Source organism: Gopherus flavomarginatus, chromosome 1 (assembly GCF_025201925.1).
Source record: "Gopherus flavomarginatus isolate rGopFla2 chromosome 1, rGopFla2.mat.asm, whole genome shotgun sequence".
Classification (NCBI taxonomy): domain Eukaryota; kingdom Metazoa; phylum Chordata; order Testudines; family Testudinidae; genus Gopherus; species Gopherus flavomarginatus.
This window is the reverse complement of record NC_066617.1, coordinates 15,409,061-15,430,426: the sequence shown is the minus strand read 5'-3', so window position 1 is coordinate 15,430,426 and position 21,366 is coordinate 15,409,061. Positions and strand designations below refer to the sequence as shown.

At 39.7% G+C, this 21,366-nt stretch overlaps 1 protein-coding gene across 13 annotated transcripts in view; it reads right to left on the bottom strand.

Moving 5' to 3' along the window:
- CELF2 (CUGBP Elav-like family member 2) overlaps positions 1–21,366 on the bottom strand; it is a 685,040-nt gene that overhangs the window by 40,422 nt on the left and 623,252 nt on the right. For all 13 annotated transcript variants that reach the window (XR_007772143.1, XM_050936915.1, XM_050936909.1 and 10 more), the window contains 3 exons: positions 19,694–19,852; positions 17,988–18,051; positions 5,723–5,857 (listed from right to left, as the gene is read on the bottom strand). Coding sequence is in view for 12 of the 13 variants with exons in the window: in XM_050936915.1 (XP_050792872.1) it covers positions 5,723–5,857; positions 17,988–18,051; positions 19,694–19,852 (358 nt within the window). In the remaining variant the exon portion in view is untranslated. The remainder of the gene's footprint in view (positions 1–5,722; positions 5,858–17,987; positions 18,052–19,693; positions 19,853–21,366) is intronic.

Here is a 21,366-nt window from a genome sequence, read left to right as displayed (position 1 = left end):
CAGAAAAGTATTAATGTACATACCTATTCAGGACAGCACATTGACATCAATGAGATTTAAATATCTGCTTAAAGTTAAGCTGTCCTAAATATGGGCCTATTAATTTAATGTATTATCTAGAAAGACAGAAACATTTCTTCCTATGCTTACTCTGGGCTTTGTAATCGGACAGTATAATTTACTCCCACGAAACCCAACAAACTGGAGCATTCAATTAAAAGAAGACCAGACCCAAAGTACCCCCATTCCTCTGGAAAAAACCTCCAATACTGAAAGGCAGAGTCAAAAGTTTTCTGCTGATCTATTTCAAGTTTTAATGGAAATACTTTGTGCTACTATGAAAGGCTTTAGGGAACTAAATGTATTTTTCAAGGAGCAGAGAAGAATCCATGAAGATATTGTTCAGGTTTACAAAATACGTAATAGGGAGAAGAATGTGGAACTAGATAAGAAAGGTTAAACTGAAGGACATTTTAACAATGATTGGTTAGTTGTGGAGTGCATATGGGCATAAAGAGACTATTAACTATGCACCCAGTGCCACAGTAAGCTTTCAAATGTTGAAAATGGTTTTCCTGTGGCTATTAACTCCAGGTAAGATTTTGAAAAGAGATTTGTGATTTGGGGGTGCTTAACTTGTGGGGTCGGGTGTTCAGCCCTTGTTGAGAGTCATCAATGTGTCACCCAAAATCATGAGTCATTTCTGAAAATCATGGTCTCTGCCACTAGGGGGCCACTATTCCCCCACATACTGTGTTGCCCCCTAGGAGGTATTTACTCATCCCATCTGAAACATCTGCTTCAGCATATCCCATTCACAGTCATCTGAAAACACCTATTTTCCCAGGAGGTTTTGCAAGTTTAACAGTTAGGCCCTTTGCTTGTCAGTGATGGTACAAGTTTTGTTTTCTTGGCACTAGCACTCGTTAGTATTTAGTTTTATTGCATTTTGGGATGTTTGCATAATACAAACAGCGTCCATACAGTACCCTCAGCTTTAAACGTGAAATTTCAGTGAAATAAAAGGCCACCTCCAGCTTCTCCCAAAGCTTCCCCAGGTTTCCTAGGGAAGTCTCTAAGCCAGGTGCTCAGCCAGTATAAAACACAGCCAGTAGAGCTATGCTGATTTATACTAGCTGAGAAGTGTCCAAACTTCGTCTCCTTCCTGGGTGGAGTAATTACTCTGACGCTTAATTCAGGGCTTTAGCATCTAACTCAACAGAGGAGCCCTCCAATCCTATATAAGGTCTTAGCCTTCCATGCTTTTCAAGGGAAGTAGAGAAGAGCTAAGATATTTCTTGACGGATCAGAGAAACTGGAAGGAATCAGATGAAATTTTATCTCAAAAATGCAAAATCAACATAACTTTGGGAAATATAATCTAAAACACTGGCATATGACACGGAGAGAGAAAAATGGGAGGAGATGCTCACCACAGATGCTAAGATATAATATGATTTTACAGTGTAATATGTTGATCAATATATCCTGCATTATATGAAGCACAAGCACAACTACACAGGTTAGCCCATCTTGCTGTAGTATTGAATTAAATACATTTGCAACACTGCATGCTGTGGTGGATGCCTCAGTTCAATGAAGGCATAATCACATTGGAGGGGGTCCAGGAAAAGGTAATAAAGATGATTAAGATCTAGTAGAAGCTTGTATATATTCAAACATTCGAAGCTAATCTTCCCAACACAGCAGAAATCATGCAATAGTGAACAATCCTTCGGTAGCAATATGGGCTAGATGGCCAAATAGGCCTTCCCTAACTTTTAAAATATTCTGATTGTGGGGGAAAGAATTACTTAGAGTGGCTAGTGGAAAAGTGGGATGCAAGCAAATAATTCGGCTGGACACCAGAAAATATTTTCTAACAATAAGGTTAATTAGGCTATTAAATAATATTGGAAGGGAAGTGCAAATATTCCCATCTCTGGAGTTATTCAGGTTAAGCAACCCTTGGAAATGTCCTTCAGAACAATCCTATGTTGGCAGCAGTTGGACTAGTTGATCTGAGGAGTCTTTTTCATCTCCAAAAAATCTATAGTGTGTAGAATCCTCAAGACAGCTGTTTGTACCACAGATCTCATGGAGAGTCATTATAGAATTAAGGTTGCCTCTGCAAACTTAATTTAGTCCCTTTGTACATATGCATGATAATACAGTCTTTATTATATTATCACACTATTTTTTCCAGAGGACCCCAGCTCATTCAGTGCACAGGATGAATGGTGCTCACTGAATGAGCAGCTATTCAATATTTTGTTTTCTCCTTATTGTTCACTGTGTGGCCTCATTCCTTATTTACTGCACACTATTCAAACCCTGCTCTAAATTCAGAATTATTAATTTCCTCATTGACTTTCCTACAGCACTCATCTGGATAGTATCGGAGTGCTTCACAAACATTAATTAATTTAGGTTCACAAAACCCCTGTTGAAGGGTGGTATTATCCCCATTTTAAAGATGGGGAACTGATGTACAGAGAAATCAATGTAAAAAGTATCCACTAATTGTGGGTGCTTATTTGAGATGCCTATGGCATAATTTTTCAGAGCACTTAGTATTATATAACGTTTTCTCTTTTCAAAGCACAGATCCTATTGACTTCAGTTGCAGCGATGAGTGCTAAGCACTTGTGTAAGACAGACTCCAGGGTCTCAAGTTGAGCACCCAGAACATGATAAAAATACAAATAGTGACCTCCTGTGAAAAGTTTGGTTAAGTGACTTGCCCAGCATCACGTAGTTTGGCAGGGCAGGGATAGATTCCAGTTCTCCAGGGCAGCATTCAACTGCCCTAATCATGAGACTGTCCTTCCTCTTCATGCAGTCCCCTGCCTCATGCACTACACAACTTCCAAGTTCTGCAACAAATAAGGCAAGGGTCCTCAGTATAGAATTTCCTAGCTTTTGAGTGCTTGACTTTGCAACCTTAAATGTTCTTTTAACATAGTGTTCTGTTGGTTAATTCCTAGGTTTTTAAAAGAGCAAACTGAAAAACAAACAAACAGGAAATTGCATCACGTGGCATCATATAGATGCCCACATGGGCCATCAGCAGAGTTGGAACCTTTAGATACACGACACAGATGTCTGCCAATTGCGCTAACAGAGTTTGACAGCAGTGTGAGACACACACTTTGCCAGTGGATTTCACAGATTTGATGACAGCAGAAAGAATAGAGAGACTCAGGAATCTTGGGTGCCATGCCAGGAGGAGAGTGCTTTCCAGGAGTCATCACAGACCCTTCTGTCAGTTCCCCTAAGCTTGACTCCTTCTTTCTCATCCCCTCTAACCTGTCTTCGTCCCAGTTCTGTGTCTTCACACCCTTTGGCTCCTCGTCCCAGGCCCAGGCCCATTCTCCTTGCCTACCCAGTCTCACCTCAGACCCAATCTTCCCCTCTAAGGTCCCCATTCGAGTCCCAATCTCCCTACCCTTCCAGTATCTTTCCTTCTCCACTCCCCGTTTTCTTGCCCAGACAGTCTAAGTTCCTTCCCACCCCAACTCCTTGTCCAATCTCTCTCTGCCTTCCCCACAGCATCAAGCTCCTTTGCCCTCTTTTCCCTCATCCCCTCTGGCCTCCCCACTCCCTGGTCTCTGTCCCAGTCTCCCCTGTGTCAGGCTTCTTGTCCCAGTCTCTTTATCCAGCTGGTCCCTGTTGTCCCCCTCACCTTAGCTCCTGGGCAGATATGTCTACTCACCTCCATGCGTTCCCAGTCCCAGTTTCCTTGCCCAATTAGTCCCAGTCTCCCCACAAACTTCAAGTTATGGTTTCTCTCTCCTTCTCCATCAGCCTCCTTGTCCCAATCTATGCCTCCCCTTCCCCCAGTCTAGCGCCTGCCTCCTCTGCATTTGAGTGAGGCGCCTTCCTCCTCCACCCTGCCTGGGCTCCAGCAGGGGCGTCATCGAGAGCACTGGAGGGACAGACTTTCTGCTGTCAGTTCTGATGCCCAGCCCCATCCCTGGCTGGGGAATAATTCAAGGGAAAGTCTTTCTAAGCCCCTTGGTTGGATCCTGCTCAGTTGCTTTGTGGGAATAGTACATGTGCAGACTGATGAGCACTAGGAGCTGTGTGGGGATGCAGTATGCTCAGGGAGGATGGAATCTTCAGAGATTTTAGCTGCTAAGCACCAAGGGTATATCTATACTTATGCTGGAGATGTAATTTACAGCTAGAGTAGACATGAGTGCATTAGCTCTGATCAAGTACAGAAGTGTAGCCAGCATAGGTAGCAGGAGGGTTAGCTTCCCCGAGTACAATCCCGCCTTGGATCCTAGGTGCTTACTTGGGTGGCTAGTCCATCCCCCCCATCTGTGCCACCATGGCTACACTTCTATTTTTAGTGCACTAGGTTAAGCAAAGCTAGCGTGCATACTTCTATCTGAGCTATACCTCCAGCTCAAGTGATTAAACATACCCTAATGAGTCTCTACTGGGCATGTCTGAACTGAGGGTTTTTTTTTTGAATACTTAAACTTGACCAAATTCGGACAGATTTCCAGAGAAACAGAAAAAGACAAATCTCTGACACAAAGGCCTCGCCCCTGACAAATTTTGAGTCCTCACTCCAAAGCCTGGTGTTCTAGAGCTTCCCAAAGTAAAGAATGCAGATTTTTTTTTTTTAACATTGCAAAACGAAGTACTTCCCCTAGCTTTATCCTTGGAAATGTCTGCACCACTGTGTCTGAAACGTTCCTAATACATTCAGCCTGAGGCAGACACCAGGTATGGAAAAATTCAGTCCAATAGTCTGGTAGAAAGGTAAAAGCCACTGAAAACAGAGTCTTACAATGGAAGTGTTAATAAAAATAGGTGGTATTACAATCTCTGCCTATAACATATGTCAAAGATTGCCTCCCTTGCGGTTGAGCTCAAACCTTCTGTCACAGATTATTTTATCATGAGGGATGAATATACTTAGAAACAAGATTACACACAAACGTTCTTTAGTGGCATCTAAAATGATATGAATGTTTTTAGAACGGCCATAAACATACTTCATGACGCAAATTACTACACCCTGAAGCCTTTATATAAAGATAAGGAGACAGATTCTCAGCTCAATTACACCAATATAAATAACTCTACCCTCCACTGGCTTTGGAGATGAGGAGGAGTTATTATATACTGGATTTACACCAGTGTAACAGAGATCAGAATCTGGCAAGATTTTCACTATGCATCTGGTCTTACTTCCATAATTGTCTCTCAGTTACCAGCAGGAGCAATCTCTGAAGGCACCGTAGGAAGAAAAAGAAAAGGCAAGACAAAAAAACAAAAAAAAAAAAAAGGAGGGAACAAATTCAGTTTGTCTTTTTTTCTAGCATGAGAGAACTTGGCTCACATTCTGGATTCTTTTTGAAAAGTTAAATCTCACTGAGTTCCTCATGCAACTACAGTTTTCTTACGCCTGCTGGGTGTTGTAAGACTGCAACATGGGCCCTAACCCTGCAGTGAGCTTGGCAGAGCAGACCCTTGTGCGCTCATGGAACAACTCGCAAAATCCAGGCTTTAGTTAGCTGCTTAAACACACTTTTTTTAATTAAAAAAATTCTAGTCAAAAAAACAAAAAACAAGAAAATCCCCTCCATGCTTTTCATGTTCAAGTTGGTTGGTTTTGGAGGTGACAAACAGGATCACCATTCTGAGGCTCTCCTTCCAGTCTACTCTTACTGCAGAATCTGAATGGAAAGTAATCTACTCTTACCGGGACTTGTGAGGGCTCCCAGCGCACCAGTCGTTGTGGAGAGAGGATTTGCATTGGTGGTGGTAGCTGAGGTTTGGGCGGCGGCTGCTGCGGCTGCTAAGGTTGCCAAATTCTGTAACTGTAAAGCATTCATGCCTGCACAGAGAACAAAATGCAGCTTCAGCAACAGGATTAATTAAGAGATTCCCAGTTTCATTTTAAAGGAATATAAGATTTGTAGAGGTTGCCATTGATAGTCCTACGAGTAATTTAAACCCTCCTTTCATTCCCAGAACAGTTACAGCGTGGGCAGTATAAGCTGCCCCCCACTGGCCCCAGCCAATGTGCCTCATATCTGTCTTACAGGTGAGAGGCTAGATGGTTTTGTTGTTACAGCACGGGTTTATAACTCAGGAAATTTGTGTTCAGTTCCCACCTCTGTCAAAGAGTTGTGATGTGACAAGTCACTTAATCTCTCTATGTGATAATAATACTTCCTGACCTCATGCAGGTGGAGAGATGGTAAATTATTGCTTGAGAGGTACTTGGATCCTATCAAGTTCAGTCCCCAGGTCCTCTCTTCACTTCTCTGCTTAGACTACCATACAATAACAGCCAATTGTGAGAGCAATTTTTGCCTGAAATTCCTTCTGTCTATTTGGAACTGAACTGAGACCATCAAATTCAGCACAGAACAGCTATCAGACAGTAATGATTTTCAGTCACTAACATTTGGGGCCAGATTTGAACTGGGGACCTCTAGGCAGAACGTTCTGTATCATGTAAGCAATCCAGATTCTCAAAGCCACTTGTTAGTTAGTTTATTCAGTTCTTTACGAGAAGTAGTGGAGGATACATCTACATTTCAGAATGAGGTAAAGACCTTCAAGAGAAGGGTAAATTTAAAAAGCATTGCATTTAATTTAGATAAATACGAAATGGAACATCTGTTGCAGACAAATACTAAACAACGCTCATACAAAATGGAACGAGAATGACTAAAGAACAACAATGTGACAAAGAACCTGAAATCTCAATGTGATGTAGCTGCTCAAAGATGAAAATAGTGTACAGAGTGTGTGTATATATATATATGGGCATCACAGCTATATACATAGGCATAATTTGTAGGACAAAAAGAAATAATGCCTCTTTCCCCCACCTTGGTTTGGCCACATGTGGGTGTTCTGCATATGCCGTATGAAAAGGACATTGGTAAATTAGAGGAAATCCAGTGAAGAATGTCAAAGTAATTAAGCTATGACCATATGAGCAGGAGAACTTAATATGAACTTGGAGAAAATGAGAAGAGGGGATATCATAACATTCTACAAGTATTTGAGAGCTAATAAAATAAAAGAGCAGAAGGGATATTTTACAGAGACTGAGAACACATGGCATAATAAAGAGCAGCAATAGCTTGAAACTAACACACGACAGAATTAGGTTAGACATTAGAAACCAGACTTGTAGAAATGCTCAGAACTCAGAAGTTTCCATTGTTCTGCCATGAGAGCCTCTAAATGCTAAGACCTTCTGAAAATCTGGTCACTTTATTGAGGTGTCTAACTGAGAATGGAGCTCTTCTGAAAATCGGCGCCAGTTGTGGGTGTCAAGCACTTTTCAATAATGACTCTACCAAAAAAAAAAAAAGTAGGTGATGGATGATCTCACTAGTAATGTGGCTGAAGAACCATCACTTAGAGGAATCTGAGACCAACATCATACATTTTGAGAAACTAACAGAGGAAAACCTCTCTCATGATTTTTCATAGAATTTGAGAACTATATAAACCATAAGGCTTTTCTCAATCCCTATCACCTATAATAGTTTACAAGGCACAATAAAACACATAACTACTCTAATTACAAGGTACTAATAACCAAGGTAATTAGGTGTAACTACTGTATCCTGTAATCACAGGTCCTCATTGAGTTTGCTCAGCTTTTAAGCTAGAGCTTTATCATGATTATACATAGCACTCATCACATTCAAAGTGTTTTATAAAAATACTTTAAAAACTCTACAGTTTAATTACATGGAAACTTTACAATTACCAAAGAATTAGGGACAGGCAAACCTGTCTGGAAAAAAAATAATCAGCCTGAAACACAGCTCTTGTCTTCAAACAAGTCTTCTTTTGAAACATGAAAGAATTTGGTGAACTTTTTGAAAAGGTTGAGCCTTGAACATCTTCATTTCAGATGGGATAGGACAAGGAAATACTAAAGTATACCAAGACGGGCGCTCCTTGCAGTGTTTCCTCAGAATAATGGAAACTTCTTATGAGAGATGGCTCTTGTGAGCTTTCCAACCCAAAGTGGTTTGGCTACGTACTTTTCAATGCATAGGTTTGATTAAGTGAGGATGCTTGGGGAAGCTTCACATTTTTTTATGCTGATCCATGCCTTTAGGAGCTTGTCCATCACTAAATAATCTGAAATTTCTATGTATGTGTTTTTTGGACATTATCCATAGCTGAATACTTGCTCATCAGTTGCAGCAATGATAGTGAAGGGATGAATTGGGAGGTATGTTGTCCCTGCTGAAGGCAGGCGCAAATCCTCTTGGAGAGCAGAGCCACTGCTTATAGTTTTTTACAGCCTGCAACAAACAAGTTGTGCTGTCTGGTATGGAGAGGGAAGTTGGCTATGGTCCCTCCTCATCCTCTACAGTTTCTGATATTAGAGGCCCTCATCTCCTAGCTCTCAGGAAGCACAAGGGTAAAGACTGTGCCTGGCCCTTATGCAGGAACACAAAAGTAGGGGAGGAAAGAGAGAAAGAAACTTCTAAAATCCTCTTGCTCACATACTTGTGAACTCATATAGGCCACCCACAATCTGCCACTACATGAGGCTGGGTGTGTAAAGTACTTTCTAAAATTCTGATTTACACAGAAAGCCTCCAGAGTAGTTCAGCCACTGGATCACCAGATTTAGAGACAGAAGCGACCTATTAGTTTACTGTATCCATCTCTCTGCAAGTGTGGAAAACATTTTGAGGGATGGGATGTGGGCTCAGGATTCATTCTGGATTGCTCTTTGGCCCCAATGCGCCCTTCATAAAGTTTCAGGTCCACTAGAAGTCTATACAGCTCAACACCAAGACTCCAGCAAACAATGCAAATCTTCACAGAGGCCACTCTTAATGCCATTCTGTGGCCTGGCTGGTAGAAATACGCAATAAAGCAGCATGCCTGGGTTGCCTCTCTCTCCACTGGACAGGCCGCCGATCAGAAGGAGGTTGCAGTTGAATTATATTTTCTGTGTGGTTATGCTTCCTCATGGTACTTTTAAACAGTTCACAATTTAGACTGGCAAATAGTAGTGAACAAAGATGCACACAGCAATGCTGAAAAGAATTTTAGGAGATAGCTTCTGACTGGTGGAATCTCACCAATTGCCATAACATGCACACAGATTTCTCTAAAACTCATTTTGTAAGCTAAAAGAATTGGAAACAATTCTCTATTGCTTTCTATTTCGTGGCCAATGAAGAGCTACAGGGGTGCAAGGCTACGGGAGCGGAGAGACAGCATGTATGCAGTGCTTGAGGAAAACAAAACACAAAGGATTAGAGACAAGGCTAATTAGCAGCACCAAAAGCAACAGCTCGCCTTAGCCTGGGGAGCCAGTCTAGCACCCAAGTGGAGGCAAATGAATGCCCACCTCTCTCTCTCTCACAAAACCTTTTTATAGCACAAAGAAGCTGGTAGACTAGCTTCCTGTGGAAGCAAAGGGAGATGTCCTCCACTAACAGAAGATTTTTCAAACCCAAAAGAATGTTAGGAAGCAAGAAACATAAATCAAAGAAGTCCTCTCCCCACCCTGCATGTATCACTGGAAAAGTGACTATAACACACGGGCAGCTCTTCAGATCTTATGTGGTGTCAGCTATGGGGCCTCCAGAAAAGTTCCATTTGTTGTTGTCATAATGCATCAAAGAAGAAAACCAAATTATCGGACGGAATGGAACTCAAGAGTGTGAATGTTAATAACAGGCTGAGAACACACACACAGTGCCTAGGGTGCTGCAGAACTGATGAAATCAACAGGCGTATCTCCTCACTCCCATTCCAAAGGCTGTCTGCTAAAATACACAAATAATCTATCCTCATCGTTACTATATTCCACTTCCTCCAGATGTTTTATCATTGCTGCTGATCCCTGTTAATTGGCTTTTTCCTTTATGTGAAATGTGTCAATGTCACAGCTTGCTAGCACAAACTCAGAAGAGGGAACCAAGTACAGTTGATCACCAGATCCGACAGCCGATTTGGTTACACAGTAGAAGTAGATTCTGGTTCAATTAACCTCTAGCCAATGTATAGTTTTGGGCACTATTCTGCTGCCTGGCACATACTATCCTTTCCCAAGGTCTCCGTTCCCGCAGTCCATGCTTTTCACATCACACAGGTTTTTCAAAACGGCCTCAAACCCCGGACCAAACGTAGAAAGTGATTCAATTCTTTTTATTTGAAACTGCTGCATACTCAGCAACCGTACCTCTCGCTGAAGAAATGCAAACCACTTGTAGGCATGTAAACAAAATAGAGTGAAATTCCACCTGCAGGGAGAGAACTCCTGGGTAAGAAAGAACTCTTGATCTTCATGATGGAGAAAACGTTGGGAATTAAAGCAAAATGATTTATAAAGATCTAGAACCACATTACAATTTGATTCAATTTTTAATAATGTGTATTTACCAATGGGCCATCAGCCTGGCAAATAGTCAGAACTACAAGGAACATAACTTTCATTTTGTTACTTGGCAAATTTAAAAAAACAATTAAATTATGTACAAAACAGATGCACAATACGCCTGCTTGAAACTTAAGATTTAAAAAAAATTATTTATAAGGATAGGGGCATGAAAATTTAATTTAATGTTCATCTTAGGTAATTTCGTATCTTATTGTTCATGACAATTACCATAAATCTACATATCAATAAGCAAGAACAGATGTCAGTTGTTACAAGTGCTTGCCAATCAGGCCTGTTAAAAAGTGACAGATGGATGGTTATAGAACGTTCTCATAAGGCCTATTAGTACATTCGCAGGAAATTTTTGTACTGCTGCACAGTCACAGATGCAGTTCTGTGAAAACACGAGTAAATTTGAGAGCACAAGATTTACATTTTACAACTTCTTGAGCTACCTCTAATGCAAACTTTCATGCAATAAGGCAATTTGCCTTGCTTTAGTCACCGCAGTTTTTCTCCTTGTGATAAATGCAAGTGGTAAGGATCTGGGGCTTGTTTGTATAGGACGTAGCAGAATCATGGGCCATTTTTAAAAGCTTTTTATGCTTTTTAAGTTTTACATGCAAAGTATTTAGTAAGTATTAAAATAATTGAGGATCACTTGCGTCTTCACCTTGAAGAATTTCCTGCTTAAAAACCTTTCTTTCTGGAAAAACATGCATCAGTTCAGAGCCCAGCCCTGGTCATCTTAAAGAGGCCTGATTTTCAGAGGATGGATCCTGAGCACTTTCTGACCAGGTTGCTTTACAGTGTCTCAGCTTGGTCACCCCAATGCAGAGGCATCCCACAATCGGTAATATTGGCCAAATTATTTATTTACCTTTTTCCTTTTGTCTCGTTAGTTTCCCCAAACATTAAATCCTGACTGAAGTTTAAGAAACATGGACTAGTGATCAAAGCAAGTACAGTTTATCATATCTGATCAAAAAGTAAGTTACTTGTTAACACTGATGTTATCAGACACTCCAGATTTTTATTTTAAAAAGCTAAATCAGACATTCCAAGGAATTGACTTGGGACAGGGAGAGGTCCAGAATAGTGCTCTTGAAATTACAAGCACCTGTCAAGATGGATAGAATAGAAAATTCATATTTCCAGCTCCATCAAATCACATATATTTTGAATCCATCTTTAGAACAGCTGTTTGTTTAATACTTAGTACTTAACTTTTTTCTAATTACTGAGACCCTGATTCAGCAAAGCACTTAAGCACATGCTTAACTTTAAACGCACATTAAATTCATCCTGATTTAGCACAGCACTGAAGCACATCCTTAAGTCCCCTGAATTCAGTAACTTCCCAGTGACCTCAATGGGATTTCAACATGTGCTTTAAAGTTAAGCATGTGCTTACATCTTTTCCTGAATAGGAATGACATTAAGCACATGATTTAGTGCTTTGATGAGTCAAAGCTTTCCTGCTGCATTCTGCCTGGTCTTTATGTGAGTGTCCAATATGGAAGAGGGAATAAGGAGCCTCTTCCAGGTCTTTCGCTGTCAGTGTAAGCAGGGCCGGCTCTACTGTTTTTGCCGCCCCAAGCAGCGTGGGGCCAGTCCGTGTGCCATTAGGGCAGCACGCATATTTCCACAGCTGCGGCAATTCGATGGCAGCTTCTGTCTTCAGCAGGAAGATGGAAGCTGCTGAATGGCCGCCGCAGGCAACTGAACATAGAAGCTGCTGCCCAATTTCAGCCACCGCAGAAACATGCATGCTCCCCTAAGGGCACACGGACTGCCCCCGCCATCCACAGTGGCAATTCTGAGCGCTGCTTGGGGGCAAAAACACATGGATTGTCGCCCCTTGCAGATTGCTGCCCCAAGCACCTGCTTGGGATGCTGGTGCCTGGAGCCGGCCCTGAGTGTAAGGCTCAGGCCAGACGTGCAGAGTCTTCCTTCAGACTCAAACTAACTCAGAGTCCATTTTGTATTCTCAAATCTCCCAGGCTACAGAGTTTTGGTGGTCTCCTCAATGTGCTTGTGCCACTCCTGTTTGCAGGAGTTTGCGTGTACACTCACTAGAGAATAGACCCTTTCCCTTTAATGGTGTACTCCCCAAAAAATCAACTAAAGCTTCATTGTGAAACCTAGAAAATGTGGACAGATTGGCTTTGATTAAATGGCATCTTCAGGGGAAGCGTAGTTTTTTGACCTTGTCATAGTATAATTCCCAATTCTGAACCTTAGCGTCCAAAATATGGGTACCAGCATGAATTCCCCTAAGCTTAATTACCAGCTTAGATCCTGTAGTGCTGCCACCAATCAGGACTTAGAGTAGAGTGCCTGATAAACTCTGGTCTCCCCCAAAACCTTCCCTGGGGACCTCCAAGACCCAAATTCCTTGAGTCTCACAACAAAGGGGAATAAACCATTTCCTGTCCCCCTCCTCCCCTCCAGGTGTTCCCTCCCTGGGCTCCTGGAGAGATATACAGATTCAAGCTCCGTGAATCTAAACAAAGGGATTCCCCCTTCTCCTTTCTTCCTCCCAGATCTTTCCCGCCCTGGGTACACTAGGAGATCACCGTGATTCAAACTCCTTGAATCACAACACAGAGAAATCAGGTGGGTTCCCCCCCTTTCTCTCCCCCTCCCTTCTCCTTCCCTGTTAAGTACAGACTCAATTCCCTTGAGTATCATCAAGGGGAAAAATCAGACAGGTCTTAAAAGCAAAACTTTTAATAAAAGAAAAAAAGAATAAAGAAAATCACTGTAAATTCAAGATGGAATATTACAGGGTCTGTCAGCTTCTAGAAACTGGAGAAACAGCCTCCTCCAGCAGAAACACAATTTAAAATACTTCCAGCCAAATACACATTTGCAAATAAAGAAAAACAAATAAAAAGAGTACACCGCCTTTCTACCTTTGTACTTACAAAATTGGAATAGAAGATTAGAGAGCCTGTAGGTACGTATGGTCACTCTCAGAGCCCACAGAGAACAAAGCAAAACACAAAAAACACAAACAAAGGCTTCCCTCCACCGAGATTTGAAAGTATCTTGTCTCCTGATTGGTCCCCTGGTCAGGTGTTTGGTTCCGTTTGTTAACCCTTTACAGGTAAAAGAGACATTAACTCTTAACTCTCTGTTTATGACAGACCTCATTGCTTTTAGTCACTTAGCCCAACATTTTCAGTTGTGCATATGTAAGAAGCAGCCATGGCATGGCAGTATTCCTGGAGTCGACAGAGATTCTCACTTTGAACAGGACACCCCTTTAAAGAGTCCCTAAGGGCAACGCCCAGCAGGAGAAGCCCTACCAGTATTCTTCCACTGGAAAAAGCTACAAAGGAGTGAGCCGAGGTAAAAGACCTTAGAGCCAACGTAAAAGCACAGCGCCTCTATGCAGAAGGTCCTGGCTTCTACACATTCCCCCAAGATCCTCAAGTTAACAGTGCGATTAAGGGAAACACTCAGGACGCAGAACTGTGTGGAATTTCTCTCACCCATCTGCTCCCATGGATTCAGAAAAAAACCTAGCTCAGGTAAAAGGGGAAGGGTGAACTTAACTGAATCAAAATCAGAACCAGTCACAAGCTAAGCTCAGCCCAGATCTCAAATCAAGCCATGAGAGAATTTCAAAAGGGTTAGGAACATACGTTAGAAAATAGAAAAAGGCCCAGCTGTATGGCGTTTATCAATCTGAAATCCAAAGAAGATAAATGCAAAAGTGTGAATTGCTTTTTCCTGTTTCAACCTATTTTTTGTTTTCATACTAATCCAACTGAATCAATATAACTCCTTTTGTGTGTGTGTATCTTGCATATGAATGTGTATACATACTTATCTATTATCTATATGCATATATCTATTTACATTTATAACAAAAGATTTGAAATTAATTGTATTGATAATGGAAAACCTTCACGGGGAAAAATTTTATTTTTTTGACATCTCTTCTGAGTTATAATCCCCTGGCATTCTGTCACATAATGTAAAATCTTACATTATATCTTCAATGTACTTTTAAAACTAGTAGGTTAACTTAGCTCACCTAATGCAAATCAGATTTTTCAGGTCTGATCCAAAGTGTACTGAAGTCAATGGAAAGATCCAAGTGATTTCACTGAGCTTTGCATCAGGCCGTCAATGCAACTTGAATACATTTGAAGAGGGGAACTCTCTGGCTTGAACAGTCATTAACTGTAGTTTGTATTTTTTTATTAGACAATCAAATCATGTGATCTACTTCATCCATATTACTGACATTCCCCACAAACAATGAGAAAGTACAATCCAGACACTGCAGCCTAATATTATGCATATAAGTAAAATCAGTGCCTTTAAATTATTAAGCATTACAGTAGTCAGTAGAAAAAAGACTACAGTATGACTGAGAGTAGTGACACAAGTATGTGCATGTGTTATGTAAGAACAATAAAGCAGAGTTTGGCAAGACAATGATAGTTCCTGTAATCAAGACTGTGATGCTATTAAAAGAGCAAAAGGGATATTGACGACTCTTGTGATATTAAATGTTTTCCTACTTTAATGGGCTTTAGACACATACTTAAATGCTCTGCAGAATTAGCTGCCCAATCTAAAGTCTACTTAAATTAATAGAAAGACATCCATTGATTTCAGTGGGCTTTAGATCCAGTGAAGCCAAAGAAAACACAGCCATTGACTTTAAAGGTGCAGGACCGAGCTAATTGAAATACTTTTGGGTGCTACATACGTGTACAGGTAAATTTACGATCCGATTTGGCCACCATTGCTCAGATTGAGTAGTACCTTCCTCCTCCAACTCAAATCAACACATGGAGGAGGGCAAAAGATCTGATTGTAAATGAACATTTTTTCACTCAAAGAATTTGCAAGGTCTAACCATGGAGCTTGTCTGCTATCTTAGCTGACTAGTGTGACCAGATGTCCCAACTTTATAGGGACAATCCTGATTTTTGGGTCTTTTTCTTATATAAGCTCCTATTACCTCCCACCTCCTGTCCCAATTTTTCACATTTGTTCTCTGGTCACCCTATAGCTGACTGCTTCTAGATTTTCTTCCTCTTTAAGAAAAGCTAGTCCAGTATTAATACACAAGCTCCGTATCAGCTGGAAATGAATATTATTATATTTATGTGTGTAAAATGTATGGATAGGATGTAATTAAAATACATTTTGACAAAAGGAACAAATCCAGCTCTTATGCTACATGAAGGTTGTGAGATCAATGGTCCAGCAATATTAACCCATCCATGCTGCACACACCTAGAATTTTCGATTCCTCTGTCTCTTGTAAACCTTAATAAATTACTCTTTATTATTAAAGTATACCATCAAATATAGTGGATGTGAAATGTAAATTGGTTAATGCTGCAGGAGAAACCTGAAATTGGGGAAAAATATACGACTTTTGAACTTTCAAACTTAATGATACGATTGTGCTAAGACTTTTGTCCTTTCACGGAGAATTGTAGTGTGGAGAAAAATTTAACATTGTGAATTTGACCTTGGACATTTAGATTTAAGAGCCCTGCATTTCTGGAGAAGAAAAGGTAAACCCAGAAAAGCATTAAATTCTGTTAATATGCACGTAAGAACACCACCTTGTTAAAATATTCCAGGAGGCACATACAGTTCTTAAGTTATTATCCAGTATATAGATCCATTAGAAATCAAGCCTTTGGCTGAGGAAGTACATTGTTCTAGTAAACATGACATGCCACTATGACCCCAGAAGATAATTTCCTTGGACTAAATGGCCTACTATGCGTAACTGATTCATACATTGGATTGAGAGGCACCCTAGGTTAATCTGAGGAAAATCCCTAATTTCAGTCCAGGTACGGTTCAGTTATTGGAGGTAAAACTAAACCTATAATAACTGTGAACAAACAGTGGGAACCTACTTGGATATGAGTACGGTAGAGTATGCTATACAGAAAAATCTCCCTGAGTATTTTTTTCCCCCGTGGGTCTCTCAATTTTTTCATTCTGCAGAGCTAACCAAATATGAAACATTAAACACAATCCTTGAGCTCAAAGCCAGCTCCAAAAATGCCAACTGTGAAAATGTTGCTGAATGACTCTGCTCTGTTTATCATATTAAGATATATTTTTTGATGAGAAAAATGCTAGATCGTAAGTGTAACATAATAGAAACAGCAAGCACTGCCAGCAGGTCTGAGGAAGAGAAAATAATTCAGGGATATTGTCATCTGTAGGCCAATTTATATTGTCAGACAGCAGATTCACGTTAGTCTCTGATGCCACTGCAATAATGGCATAATGTAATGATTGAGCAGAGAATACCTATGGGGTATGGCTATATCATGCCGTATATCTATACTTGTTAAAAGTATTTCAAGACTCATTCAAAGGGAAGCCAGAAGAAGCTAAAGACTTGGATTACAAAAGAGAGTATTAAAAACATTCCTAAAGACACATGAATATTTCAGCCATTGTTTTGTGATGGCAAAGCAAGTCCAATGCTACATTTCATTGATTCACCGAGTTCATGATTAAAATAAACTAGCATGCTTCATTTAAAAAAAAAAAAAGTAAGGGGGAAAAAAAAGGCTTTTTAACAGTTTCTCACGGCAGGCATAATGTGCATCTGTGGTCTGATTTACTGCACATGCTGCCTTCTCTAGCATCATGTTAAGTTAGGGTATTAGCATGGCAGGTCACACAGTGGGAGAGACCTTTTACTAATCACTACACATCACTTACTACTGGCACACAGCTCATTACCAAGAAATCCTCCAACTAGCTGGCTTTCAAATATGCTTACACTTTGATTTTCTTTCTCTCTCTCTTTTTTCCCTCAGAACAAAGATTATACTTTTACATAAAAGCTTCTGTTGTGTAATTTTGTCAACTAGGGTTCTGAAGTCAAAAAGGCACCCAGTTAATTTCCCATGATTATAAAAAGAAGACTGCAAGCTTGTATCAATGGTAGGCCTGTAATCTTGGGTTTCATTAAGAAGGTCAGAACATTTTTATTTGTCACCTATTATTAAAATGTTTGAGGGCTGCCATTAATTTGATTTTCAGGCCGCAGAAATCTCACTGGAAATTAAAATGTAATCCTGCTGTTGCTTTATTGCTACTTTTAGTAGGTAGGATATAGCTGCAGGAACTAAGAGCTCTCCTGCAATTTCCAATTGGTTACTCTGGACAAATGGCAGGTGACTAATGCAAGACAAACTGTACAACCGAGGAGCAGTTAGTTTAATTTCAGTTTCTGAAAGCCGGACTGAATCTGAATCATGAGTTGCCCCCTGCTCATACACACAACACATTTTATATACAAAGACTAATGTCATGTGATCATTACAGAAAACGGAATTTAAGAGGCTAAGAAAATAAAGTATCAGAGGGGTAGCCGTGTTAGTCCGGATCTGTAAAAGCAGCAAAGAATCCTGTGGCACCTTATAGACTAACAGATGTTTTGGAGCATGAGCTTTCCTGGGTGAATACCCACTTCGTCAGATGCATGTATTCACTCACGAAAGCTCATGCTCCAAAACGTCTGTAAGAAAATAAAATATAATTGGACAAAATGAAATGATTTTTAACTCACCAGCCATTTGCTGAATGCCGCTGAAGGCACCCAAGTTACTGGAGGAAGTTGCTTGCTGCAGAAGCTGCAAATTAATAATAAGACGATCATCGTCATTTAAGCAATGTTACAAAAAAGAAACAAGATTAAAACAAAATTATTCATCAAATTAAAGTTGGAATACTTATAGTTTCCTTTACTTTTATATAGTCTCTTGCTTCTGCCTATTGTTGGAATGAACATCCCCAGAGTTGATGCTGTAAATCCATATTAATGTCTAATCTCTATTAAGAAACACACAGACACTGGGGAAACTCAATAACATCGCTGCTTTAAAACAATTAATCAATTCACTCTTTTTAACAACCAGGTGTTAAATCTATTTAAACCAACATAGCGTGACTAATTATAACCCTCTGCAGTCTAGTAGCTACCATAACTCATCTGTGTCAATCATGGTCCATTCTCACCCAACCCCTTAAGTTCAGGTTTCTTTCTTTATTATCCTTAGAACAAGGTACATCAAGAGCACAGATATTCATAAGTTCATAGGTTGGCACTTAGCTGATATAATAGTCAAGATTCACTATTAACAGTTGATATACTGGATGGTTTTTTTTTAAAGACTGCCAGCTAAATGAATGTCTATGCAGATTTATAACCACCCCACCCCACATATACACACAAATGATTTATGCAATCTGCAGAAACAGAGAAACAAATCTCTGAGCATGTGGGAATGTCCCAGTTGTCAATATGCCATATACTGTGACCATTCACAGTTCCACAGCGGCAAAAGGCAGAGACCCCTGATCACTTGAACAATAAGAGACTCTTTGTTATCAGTCTATGATTTATGACACACTCAAGTTGTCCCAGATTCCCCCCAGTAGAGGGCAGCTGTACAATGCAAGGTAGTGAGTTCATTTTTCTCTCGTAGCTTTCAAAGAGTCAAAGAAAATGTCATTTTAAAAATGCCCAATTGCCCATCAAATGTACTTCTATAAAGTAATATGAACCTTGCACATTTAATACCAATAAAAGAGCATTTAATTTACAGACTTTCACTAGTTAATGTGATAGCCATTTTCAAATATATTAAAAGATTAACTTGAATGAGTATAGGGAATATTTCTATGTGAAACTGATATGCAGAGTAGAATTAAATTCAAAACATTGTGGATTCAAAAGACCATTCACAAACACAGTTGAAGAAGGTTTTCATATGTCTACCTGATCTCTGAAGGCTGAAGATTTTACTTTGATAAGAGAAAGCATCCAAAAATGTATTCACATTTTTAAAAAAGCAGAATTTAATGTTCAGTGGAAACATCAGAATGAAGATGTATTTCCTAGCCGAAATAGAATTCAAATCTTCAGAAGACTGCAAGGCACTGAAATAACTTGAGACTTTCATTCAAAATCGCTGTTATTATTACAAAATGTTTTATAGAGTGCCATAAATGTATGTGGTGCTTTCAGGAATAAGTCACATTATCTGCCCTAAGTTAAAATGTAGGGAGTTCCATTTTATCAGGGTTCACTATAATTAGCTTCCAGTGTGCTAAAAATAAATCAGTTTAAGTCTAAATAGGTGGTCACTAAAACAACAAGGAGTCAGGTGGCACCTTAAAGACTAACAGATTTATTTGGACATAAGCTTTCATGTGTAAAAACCCCACTTTTTCAGATGCATCACGTGGTCACTACACTTCACAAGAACTTACAGCTAGGTACTGCGGTGTGAGTCCTCCAAGGCCTGTGAGGTTCCCCCAAGTGGCAGTGTTGAGCTGTTGCATCTGTTGTGCCAACTGCTGTTGTAAACGCCTCTGCTCCTTATCCTTTTGGGTATCAGCAAACTTCACTACTATAGGCGAAGAGCAGCCCTATGATTGGACAGATTGGAAGAGAAAGACGTTAACATCACACACATTTACATGATTCCACCTTGACATGATCTTACCACATTTAAATCCATTTGAAATAATCTGAAATTATTTCTGAAATTACGCTTATTAATTATTATTCAACTATTTTAAAAATGTGGCTCTTGAAAAATTATTAATATCCTCTCTCTTTTCACTGAACTCCTTTCCTTCCAGATCTTTGTGTATGTTCAACTATCTGAGTGCCCACAGAGAGATAACAGATTTTATCAATGCTCTTTAATTAAGCTTCATGGTTCATGTGTTTTAAAGATGGACTTGTCTCTTTCTTTTTTGTCTGTTTTCGAGTAATAGCCAAAGACACTAATGGACATAAACAGTGCCACATGAATGAAAACATCTCCTATTTTTATCTAATTTTGAAACTATATGCCTTCAGATACAAACCTCAAGATTTTTTGTTTTAAATCTACAGAACAATGTAGCATCATAATGATTCCAGTTTACTTTTGACAAATGGATTGGAGCATTCCATGATTTGTAGAAACCATCTGTCTTTGAGTTTTATCCTGCTGCCCATCATTGTAGTGTCTGAGTCCCCCTCCATCCCCTACCACTGCCATGCTGATTTCTCTTCTATCCCCAATCCGAGAATCATGTCGGGTACTTCAGATCCAGAAATACAGCAGCATTTTAGACACAATTTACAGTGTGAAATGGGGGTTTATATCTAACCAAACTCATCCCATGGCTACTCTCACTACACTGTGAGCTTTTTCAGAAAAGTTCCTATTCTCTATTTCTGCAAAGAGTAGCCATATTCTTTCTCTCCGAGGAACCTCACAATAGGACAATGATAGGAACATTCACAATCAGCAGACAAAATGATGAAATAAGCCACGGTAATAATATCTTTTGTGTGAAGACCTCCCATCAATACCATTCCTTTAGAATTATCATCTTAGAAAATGATCACTTGAGATGTATTATTCCACCCCCAGTACCTTGCTTGTATATTTCATTGTAAAAAGGTCTTTCAATTTTTCAGTGAATAAAAACTGAGATACACACTTCAGCAATTGAATAAAGATTACGGAGGAGCCCGCTTGGTATACAATTGCCTCTTCTTAGTGATTTTATACTAAATATTAAAATCAAGCTATTTTTTTTTAAATTGAAATATTTTTCCAGTTTAGCTAATAAAAAAAAGGCAATAGCAAGCTTGTATCCCATTTCAGATTGGCTTTGGTGGTATTAGGCTAAGCGTGGAGATAGCTTACTGCTTGCTACATGTACATACGTGAAACTCTTATGTCTGTTTCAAAGGGAATATAAATAAATTTCAAAACAAAGAAATAGTATATGGCTGTTCCAGTACTCAGTTCTGCAGTTCAATACTCAGTACAACAGCTGATATCATATATATGAATGCTGAAATGCCAGTAAATTGTATAAAAACAATCTCTCTGCAATTTAGGAATCTATAATATTTTTTCCAATTTCTGCTCTTATTT